General features: G+C 28.2%; 1 protein-coding gene across 1 annotated transcript; it reads right to left on the bottom strand.

Moving 5' to 3' along the window:
* On the bottom strand, positions 2,203–6,260 carry LOC105157480 (cytochrome P450 71A9-like). Its single transcript, XM_020692384.1, has 2 exons — positions 5,302–6,260; positions 2,203–2,989 (listed from the first exon to the last, which is right to left on the bottom strand). Exons 1-2 carry the CDS (start codon positions 6,181–6,183, stop codon positions 2,300–2,302), a joined length of 1,572 nt encoding a protein of 523 aa, XP_020548043.1. The 5' UTR covers positions 6,184–6,260; the 3' UTR covers positions 2,203–2,299.

Here is an 11,900-nt window from a genome sequence, read left to right as displayed (position 1 = left end):
ATTTAATCCATTAATAATCATTTTCACTACTATTCTTTCAGTCTTTTTCAAATAAAATTTGATTCAATCTCTCTTTCACCATCTTTATATAATGGGATTTAAATAATTTTGGTGTTGCACATTTGTATTTTCTACAAGTCTATTATCTATACATATATTAATCACTGCAAAATAATTTTTTTTTAAATTTTATTTTGACCATGATGTAATAATAGATCTTTCGCGTGAAAATGTAATTCATAATACGCTATTTTTTCTACTCCTTTCCTTATTTACTTTTTGTGTTTGATAATAATTTGATGTACGTAAAATTTGATCATTTTTACTATTTGAAATGAATCTATAGAAAATATCAAAATATATTTATATAATCGTTTATAAAATACTTGAAAATAAGATATATGTGGCACTGTTACATGCAATAGTGAACTCATATCATTAAGAGAGTCTCGTTTCGTCTTACCCCTTTGAATAATAAAATTAACAAGAATATTTTAAAAGTTCATAATTATGAAATTACAAATTATAATGTACATCCTTTTCAGAAGGAGGGAGAGAAGTTGAAATTACTTTTTTGTAAATTAGTCGAGATTTAACTACTCCCGAATATTATTAATCTGGGTGGGGGAGGTTGCTGGGACCTCGAGGGTAGTTTTGAGTATTTGGACCTCAAAAAATGAATGCACATTAGGCTTGTTGGGAGATTTGCGGTTAAAATCCTGCAATTCTTAAGCTAGCCTGTTAAAATATTCTCTAAATACAATAATGATTCTTGGCTCAAAAATAATTTTGGAGTATTTATAGAGCCAAATATTTGTACTCGTATAAGTGCACATATCGAAATCTTAACCTTCCATGCATTTGATGATCGACGATTATAATTACGAGTCACGGGTCGGGTCGGGTCATATCAAACGCAATCCATACCCGATAAAAAGTAGACAAATTTTTATTCTATTTAAGGTACTATGAAAGATATTTTTATGTTTGAAAAGTTCCACTTGGTAGTCTCCTTGGCCTCAATTATTACATTATTGTATACTTCTCCTTTGCTTTGATTAGTGAAAGTTGTGTTTTATGTGAATCATTATTTATGAAGAGATATTGTGTATAAAGTTCCAACTGGGAATAAAAGTAGTATAGATATAAAGCAGTAACTTGTTGACGTGGGAAGAAATATTAATTATTAGTCTATAATTAGACTTCTTAACGGCTCAACCGACTTAAAATTTGCTCAATACGCATTCATTGTCGGAAAAAATTATTATTTAAATTTAGTTTCGCTTAGATCAAATCAATTATAAAATAATTTTGATACACTTATAAAATATATGATTGGTCATTTTTTTTACCCTATACGTTAATTATATCATAAATATATTATGCTTGTCGTATAATTACTTCAAATTCAATTAAATTCGATCTATACTTATTAATTCGTGTCGATTGATGTATTTATGAGGTATGTATTTAGAAATAATGGGAGCCAAATTTCAATACTAGCTCCATGCGTTTTCCATCACTGTGTACTTCTTTTTTTAGGTCTGCTTGGTATAATTTGGTAGTTTTCTTTTATATATGAACTCCAGAAAAATGTAATTTTAATCATGAAATTTATGAGAGTGTCATTTTTTGTTCTAACAAATTAATTTTTACAATTTAGTTTTGTAATTTTGATATTTTGACAATTTTTATCATCATTTTTCAATCAATTTGATTGAAAAATTATATGTGATTTGCACACGACTCAATTAAATTTACTAATGGGTAAATGATAATTTGAGAGATGAGTGACAAGTGAAAAAAAGGGACTAATAAAGAGATTTTATGAACTTATACTTTACAATGTTTGAACAAAGGTTGTCTTCAAACATTGCAATGAGTGGTACGGTTGAGGCCTCATAATTAAAATATTGTGAGGTTGAGTTATACGGATATAAATATTTAGGCTACTTTTAGTGTACGTAGTATGTTGATTTTTAATTTATTTTGAATTTGTTGATTGATTTAAAAATATTGATATATCGTGTATTGAATACTGAAATGATAGAAATAAAAAGGCATGAAACTATAATAGACTTAGTGACACACACTGATACACACATATATATCACGTGTATAAAAAAAATTCTTGAATAAAATACGTAATATTATCTTTATACATATAATATATATATATTAACTGAAATAAAAGATACAATATGTCCAACAATAGAAAATATATATTAAATGAAATAAGAGATACAACATATTCGAAAATAGAAAATATATTAAACGAAATGAAAGATACAGTCCGATCCTACCCTAAGTTCACTGGGGAAGCAACTAAGCAAAGAGGAGTTTTCTTATGCATTGTGATCCCGGGTGCTTCCTCCATATCAACATCCTCCGCTGACATCCCCTCTGGGAGTTCCCAATCAAAGCAAAACAGCAGATTTGCCAGCGCCAGCTCCACCAGCGGCACTGCAAAGTTAATACCAGGGCAGCCCCTTCTCCCGGCACCGAACGGCAGCAGCTCAAAATGCTGTCCTCTAAAATCAACCTGCCTGTCCATAAACCTCTCAGGCCAGAACTTCTCCGGGTCCTCCCAGTACGCGGGGTCAGCGGACATCGCCTTGCAGTTGAAAAATACTCTTGTTTTCGCGGGAACGTCGTAGCTGTCGGCAACGGTGCAAGTCTCCCTTGTGGAATTGGAAGATGTTCTTGGTTTCTTTGAGACGTCGTCGTAGCTGTTAGCGATGGTGCAACTTTTCGTCGTTTCTCTCGGGACCAGCAGCGGGGCGGGTGGGTGGAGCCTGAATGACTCTTTTATGACCTGTTTAAGATATGGGAGATTTGGGAGGTCAGATTCTTGTATTTTTGTCTTTCCTTTGGCTGCTTGTCTCAGTTCTTGTTGGGCTTTTTGTTTCACGTGGGGGTTTCTCATCAGTTCTGCCATTGTCCATATGATTGTTGCTGCCGAAGTATCAGTTCCAGCCACGAATATGTCCTGCAATGAATGTTCAAATAATGAGGGAAAGTTTTTATTCAAATCCGTGAAATTAGTCGTAGAAGGAGCATATTATCCATATCATATAATTGATCAGGTTCAATCAAACTCAATCGTTCTGGGTTGAAATTTTCCAACCAAGAGTTAGATTCATATAGTTTTTACGGGTTTAATTGTATTTTTCATCTTTTAACTATGTATGTTTGGTGTTTCAGGTTGTAAATGATCCTAAACATATTTAATTTTCACAAATTTGGGATACATTTGACCTGAGAAACTTAAAATTGGCCACTGGTCTTCCACCTAAACGTGCAAGGTATATGAGACTTTTTAGTCGATTTTAAAATTTTAGGACCAAATATGTACAAAATTTGAAAAATTAAAAATATACAGGACTATTTTGCAACTGTAATATTAATATAAAGGAATAAAATGTCAAACATGCATAATTGGAGGACAAAAAATACAATGAAAGTGGTTTTTATGGTTGGTGAGGTGCAAATGAATTGAGCTGAGCTAATTAATTGTGAATTAAAATTTTGCTTTTAGACTATGCTTGGATTAATTAACTATTAGAAATTAATTAATTTAATAGAGGACTAAAAATATTGAATTTCTATTCTACGGAACTAAAAGTGTAATTTGTTCATAATCTTCGTTGATCAATTACATATTTCCTTTTTTATAATATGTAATTTGTTATATTATTCAATATATTTAAAAATTTAAAAATTAATTTAATGCATCATTCTGATCAATAAATATATTTAAATGAAATAAAAAATAATAAATTATTATAAAAATAAATATACACCCGTATTCATACAACTTAAATTCATTCAAAAACTTTTAATTGAAAGATTTCAAGTCAACTTAATTTTGCCTAATTTTGGAAGTATGTCATTTAATTTCTTTGTGCAGGCTACGTTGTGGATATGACTTCACCACGTAAGATGGCCGACTTCTTCACGTAATTTTGCACCTTGACTTTAGGTTGAGTAAATTAAAACAATCAAGATTTTCACACGTTTCACATTTCACGAATTTGTAAATTCTTTGGAGAATTAAATGCAATTTTTATTGTGTAATTTCGATTATTTGATATTTTCGTTATTTAAATTTATATAACAATATTTTATATTTTTCTTATTTTTTAAATTTTAATTATTTTATTCTCTGAATATGGCAGAATGGGCTAATAGGAACATAAGTCCCAATTTTAAAATGTCTTGTTACTACAAAAAAACGCAACATTTAATTATGACTAATTGTCATGGTTAATAACAAAATAGTCGTAGCAAATAGTCATTCATGACCACGGCATGCTACGGTTGTTAGCCCTAGTATCTGCAAAGGTGGCTAAAATATTTGTCATGGTTAAAAGCCATAGCAACTTAATTTTTTCTTGGTGGAAAATATATGTTTTTGCATCATTTTATTTAATCTTGGTTAATAAAAAGAATTTACCATGATTTTTAATCCATAATTATTAAAATTGTAGACAATAGTTATTTTTTTTTTCTAGTGTGTGAAGGTACATGCATTTTTCTGGTGAAAAAGCTGAATTTCGACGAAAAAAGAACTAAATCGCGAAAATTAAAAAGATGTAAGACCAAGATACTACCTAAAAAGTTAAATGACGAAACACCAAATTTCTTAAGTTATAGGACCAATATTGCATTTAAGCCTTCTTCAGAGGTGAAATTTAGAGTAACTTATAAAGGGTACTTTTGAGATTCGTCCTAATTATAAATGTATTCTCGTTGTTTGAAAAATTACAGTTATCCTCTAAAATTAACGACCGTTAAAAAATATCCCCTACAAAGAGATGTGTTATCCAATTTCTATTGCAAGATAATTATGATTGTTAATACGGTAAAGTGCATACATAATTGATGGCTTAATTTTAAATTTTATCTTGTATATATAATTAATGTAAGCAAGCGTCCCACATTGATTGCAAATGAAAAACTTGAAACGGCTCATAAGCCTTTTGAAAACTTCTCCTTTTCAGGGCAAAATAATGCAGTTCATATGAAACATGCATAACAAACGATATTTCACATGACGATGCACCAACAAATTCGCAAATCATATTAGTAGGTATAGATCGTTTTAATTTCGTAAAATATGATTTTAGATAGGGTTTGTAAGGCAACCTTTCAAATAGATAATTTTTACAAAAAAAAAAAAAAGGAAAGAAAACATGGATGTGGTTATGTAATCATCATGATATATAAATAAAAAGAAAGAAGTTCATAGGAAAGAGTTAAACAATGAGCATTTTGGAAAAGGAAATGAAAGTAACTTACCATAAGAACACCCTTGAGTTGTTCATCACTCAGATTGATTGTCTGATTTGGATCCTTCTGAATTCGCAGCAAAACATCGATGATATCTTCGCTGTCTGATTCAGGCCTCATGGGATCAAGATGTTCTTCAATTACTTGGTCGAAAAACCTGTCCAGGTCCCGGAAATTCTTCTCCAGCCTCCTGTCTACCCCGTTAAACTTGTTAACCCAGCCCATCCACGGAAAAAAATCGGCAACGTTGAACTCTCCCATCAAATGCTGCGCCTCACCAAGAATTTCCTGAAACCTACTGCTGTTTCTATCATCACTAGGACTCATCTTGCCGAAAGCCACACGACAAACAACGTTGTTGGATAGCAGAAACATCAGTGAACTTAGGTCGACAACGTTTGGAGCATTGCTGGATATACGCTCCATAGTGAGAGCCACCTCTTGAACCCGTACTTGGCCAAATGATTCGACCCTCTTGGCCGTCATTAGCTCCAAAACCAAGATTTTTCGCACTTGTCGCCAGTACTCGCCGTAGGGTGCTAGAGAGATGCTAGAGAGGTTGTAAGTAAACCTCTTTGCGGAATAGAGAGGTGGTCGGCCCGAGAAAACGAGGTCGTGGTTTTTAAATATGTCCCGGGCCATGTCGGGGGACGAGACGACTAGTGCAGGCACGGATCCCAGTTGCAGGAACATGAGATCCCCGTATCTTTGGGACATGTTTTGAAGTGATCGATGGGGCAACTTTCCAAGTTGATGAAGGTTGCCTATGATTGGGAGCTTTTTAGGACCAGGAGGAAGCCTTCTTGAAATCATAACCTGTCTTTTCTTCTTCAGCATCAGTAAGAAGAAAAGTGTGATGAATAACATGATCAAGGGAATCTCAGAGCTCATTTTCTTACAATGATTTGGCTATTGAGATGCAGTAGCAGAAGTTAGAGAGTTTATAAATCAGTCTTTCTGTATGTGTGTGCGTGTATGAAACTATGAAACAAATTCTAATATCATGTAAAATCTCATTTAAAAATTTAAATTATTAAATAAAAAATTATTTAATATTAAAATCAAACACGTACTGGACCACAAATGACAATTTCCCTAAACGTCAACATGGTAAGAATGAAATTCCATTCACGATTGTGTATCAAAATATATTTTCATTTTTTATGATCAGATGTTGATGTCTCGAAAAGTATATGATAGTATAATCTTGATAAATCATATTTTAATTTAAAAAAATGAGATAATTACGTCGCTCTGTTCTTGAAATTTAATGTATATTATATGTATAATCCCTTATTATTTAGAAAATAATATATAGTACCTTTGATATTATTTTTGTCAAATAAACAGATCTTAATTGTCAAAATTTATTAAATTTGTTGATAATAGCAAAAAATAATTGAATGAAAATTTATAAGTAACCATAATTGACTTATTGTGCAGGTTAAATAAATCTGTTTTAACCAAACTATCACTATACATCCTCACGTGATAATGCATAAGGTGAGATATATCTTCATTTTTATAAGGTTCTTTTGATTAAAAAAAGATTTGTTTGACCTGCAATAAGTCAGTATTAAGTCAATTGGAGGTAATTAAATATGGATTTTCATTTAATTTTTAAACTAATCTCAGCAATTTCGGATGAATTTGAAGCAATGAAATGATCTATTTATTAGACGAGAATAATATCAGGGGCACTAAATTTAATTTTTCAAACTATATATATGGAATTTACGAGAGTAATTATATCAAAATATAGATAGTTTGGAGGGCGAGATCAGTTTCAGCCACTTCTTTCTATGTTTGCGACAGCAGGTAAGTGGGGAAATTTTGTAATAGAATTACGACCACAGACACAGAGAATGCCTATCTTTTCATTGAGGGAAATTACATTATACCCATTTATTTATTATTTTTTTACATAAATTATTTTTGTCTTTTCAAAAATTACAGAAATCGTCCCTAATAGTTTTTAAAATCCAAAAATGCCGTTGTGACTCGGTCGAACTTTAATTTAGCTTTTCAATAACAAAAATGTCGTCAGTGTAATTTCTGTAATTATTAAAAGATAGAAGAGGTGTCAAAGTAATATTTATGAAAATAAATAATGCGACCCCCTATATTTTTTTTATTATCTATACCAATTTTTAATTTAAACTTAAATTATTTTATTAACTTTTTTTTAATCTCTATATGAAATTACATGTCTTAACAATTAAAATATTAAATTAATCAATTAATATATTAATAAAAATTAGTTACTAAGTTATAAATTTAAATAAAAAAATTATCAAAAATTATCACTTGTATGAATTATTTTAAATTTTGAAATTAAAAGATTTATTCTATATTTTTTAACTAAATTCTACTAGAATTCATAAATTATACATATATGTTATATTATAAATATATAATAATTAAACATATTTAATTAAATATATTTACACATTTATACATATATATTTTGGGGGAAATTATTTAATAAATGCAGAAAAAAAAATTAAGAAAGAGATTTTCTTAAAATGTTTAGAAAAGTAAATGGCACCGCGGTGATTAACGGCGGTGCCACAATTTATATTTTTTAAAAAAACAAAATTTGTATGCGACCGCGGTCACTGGCTGCTTTTATTTATAAAAAAAATATTTAATTTGTGAATTCTAATTATAATTAATATTTGTGAATTGGGCCAATTTGGCCCAATTCACAAATTATATATATTTTATATTTTTTAATAAATTAATATATTTAATTATTTTTAAAATTATATTAATTTTTAAAATACAATGAAACATACAAATGTAATAATGTATATTTTTCTATACAATCCTAAAAAAATACAATGAACCATACTGATAAGTTTGCAACAATGTTGGAATCTTTCGATTGAAACTCGAGGCCAGAATTCAAAATTTAGAAAAAAAATGCAAGTAATTCTTGTGATACTATAAATGTATAAATTATTATCTTATAAATTTTTTTTTAGCAATTTATTATTTTTTTTTATTTTTTAAAATACAACAATTCATAAAATAATTTATTTTATATTTAAAATAAATTATTTTTTAAATATAAAATAAATTACTTTATTATATTTAAAATAGCAATTTATCTCTTTGTATTTTTAACATAAAATAATTTATTTTTTAAATATAAAACAAATTACTTTATTTATTATTATATTTTAAAAAATAAATAAAAGTAAATTGCTAATTTTTTTATATAAGATAATTTATAATATCACAAGAATTTCTTATATTTTTTTTCTAAATTTTGAATTCTGACCTCGAGTTTCAATCGAAGGATTCCAACATTGTCGCAAACTTATCAGTATGGTTCATTGTTTTTTTTTAAAATTGTATAGAAAAAAATGCACTATTACATTTGTACGTTTCATTGTATTTTAAAAATTAATATAATTTTAAAAATTAATTAAATATAATTAATTTATTAAAAAATAAAAAAATAATAAATTTATAAATTGGGTCAAATTGGCCCAATTCACAAATATTAATTGTAATTAGAATTCACAATGTGAATTGCAATTCACAAATTAAATATATATATATATATATATAAATAAAAGCAGCCACCGCGGTGGCATATAATTTTTTTTTTAAAAAAATATAAATTGTGGCACTACGGTTAATCACCACAGTGCTACTTACTTTTCTAAATATTTTCAGAAAACCTCATTTTTTTAATTTTTTTTCCTACATTTTTAAAATAACTTCCCCTATATTTTGATGTCGGATAATAGCATAGGACGGCGAAAGATGGGTGCAAGTGAGGAGAGGTTGTAGGCTGCAATGGGGTGGTGGGGGCGAGGGTACAGGTCGTAGTTGAGGGTGGGCATGGTGGTAGGATTAGGAAAGGGGGGATTTTTTTTCTAAAATATTAATTTAATAATTTAAAATATATTTAATAAATAAATTATTTATTTTACTAACTTTATATGATTTATATAAATTATTTTGAATTATTATTTATTAATTTTAGTAAAATTTAATTATAAGTAAAAATAGAGGATACAAAATAATATTTTTATTTTAATAATTTTAAATAATTGTAAAAGTGTGATAGTTTTTTAATTAAGCTCATAATCTAGTAATTAATTTTGTTAATATATTAATTGAATAGATTAATTATTAAAAGGTGTAATTTTATATAGAGATTTAATTAAAAAAATAGTAAAATAATTTAAATTTGAATTAAAAAATTAATATAAATAATGAAAAAATTTTGGAATTATGTTAGACATCCCCATATACATTACTTTGACACTCTCTCTACCTCTTGATAATTACAGAAACACTCCCGAGGGTTTCTATTGTTAAAAAATTATATGAAAGTTTGACCAAGTCAATAGGGGCACGCATTTTAGGGGGTGAAAGGCTGTTAGGAGTAGCTTTTGTAATTTTTGGGGTCACTAGTCTCAGTTAGAGACATCGATGGGTTGGGTTTGGAGCTAGTTTGTCAGAATTCAATAATCGACCAGCTAAAAAAGTTTTAGACTTGAGACCTGACACTTCCTGAATTCAATAAACTTGGTTTAAAATTTTAAAAATATTAAAAAAGATATATATTTTTAATGAAATAAAAATACTATCATAACTTAATAAATATGACACGGTAATATAATTAAAGGTTAAATACACTTTGCATCCCTGAGCTATGCATAAAGTACATTTACATCCCTAAACTATAAAAAAATATAATAAAATAGCCCCCTCATGATATACACTAAATTTTTTATGATGAAAATACCCTTATTATTTGCACCCCTAGCGTATCTTATTACAATCATTCTCCTAAATATAATATAAATTTTTTATTTAAAATAAACACTATCCAAAATTTATAATTTTTATATTTAGTATAGAATCTGTATAAACTCCATAAATTTACAATTCATATATTTTTTACATAACTAGTAAAAAGTTTATATAAGTTTTGCTTGCGTTGTTATATATATTGTGTTTTTTTTTTTAAATAAATTATCAATATATACAAGTTTAAAATATTATATCCAACATATATATGTATATATACTGTAAAATATGCAAATCTATAATATAATTAATATAATATTCAATATTTTTTAAGTAATGATATGATACATATTTATTATGTGGACATGTAATTGAATAAAAACTTATAAGTTATATAACATACTTTTTTATAATATTATATGCATTAAAAGGTTAATTTTGTAAAAAATATGCATGTTTTAGACTTTAAGATATAATTTTCTAAAAGTATTTGTTACTTTTGTATCTATAACTATGCTATCTTATACTATATAAAAAGAAAACTCCATTTTCATTCACAAGTAGCGATTACTTACACTGCAATACAAATTTTTTAAATTATCAAAAAAAAAAAATTCGGTAAAGGTAAATTTCATTAAGTAAAAGAAGTATAATAGTACAATACATCTTGCTTAATCTAAGCGGTTTCCTCGACAGGCTAAGGAATCCACCATAAGTGATAAAGCGCACAAGTGCTAATAGCAGTAGGTAATTCTACACTAAGAATCATCTGCTGCACATCTCGAACCATCAGTACACCCACAGTGCGTGTATCTTTATGTACTTCATCAAATCGCCTAATGTTGCGCTCACGCCAAATATGGTACACACACGAGGCCAAAAGAGTGCGGTAGGCCGTAGAACATAGTGTTTGCCTCTCCATCTGCGAGCAGCCCATAAGACATCAGTAGCCCAAGCTCGGTTGGGCCAATCAAATCGAAGTGTGCGTCAAATCACCGTCAAAATTATCAAAATTGCCCTTATTGTACTTTTAACTGACCGTACTCAAATTCTTCTTCTTATCTGTATGATTCATACTATCTATCTATACTAATATGAAATTAACCCACACCAAGAAAAAAATTTTGTCGATAATATTCCTAAATTAGTTTTATTTTATTTATTTATTTTAAATTAATGTGTTAAGCAACACTAATTTTTTAATATTAATATTTGGACACATCGTAAAATCATTGTATTGGACGACTAATCACCATCTCCCTAAACGACAACATGGTGAGAACGAAATTCGATCCGTTCACGTTTGTGTATCTAAATATATTTTCATTTTCTATGGATAAGATGTTGATGTCTCGAAAAATATATATGATATTATAATCTTGATAAATCATATTTTAATTTAAAAAAAGGGATAATTACATTGCTATTTTTTTATATTTGATTTAATTACACCTATAATCCCTTGTAGTTTAGAAAATTAAATCTAATATTCTTAACATTATTTTAGTCAAATAAACAGATTCCAGTTAGTCAAATTAGTTTACATTAGCAAAAAAAAGTTAAATAGAAATTCATAAGTACTCACAATTGGCTTATTGCAGATTAAATAAATATTTTTTTAACTAAACTACCACTATATATATCTTCACATGATAATGCATGTGGGGAGGTATATTTTCACCTTAATAAGGTTAGTCTGGTTAGAAAAATATTTGTTTGAATTTCAATAAATCAGTACTGAGTCAATTGCAGAAATTAATATATGAAATTTTCATTCATTTTTTTTTTTTTACTAATATCAACAAATTCGATGATTTTTTTACTAAAATAAATTT

This window comes from Sesamum indicum, linkage group LG3 (assembly GCF_000512975.1).
Source record: "Sesamum indicum cultivar Zhongzhi No. 13 linkage group LG3, S_indicum_v1.0, whole genome shotgun sequence".
Taxonomy (NCBI): Eukaryota; Viridiplantae; Streptophyta; class Magnoliopsida; order Lamiales; family Pedaliaceae; genus Sesamum; species Sesamum indicum.
The sequence above is the reverse complement of the archived record's forward strand: the minus strand, read 5'-3'. Positions and strand labels throughout refer to the sequence as shown.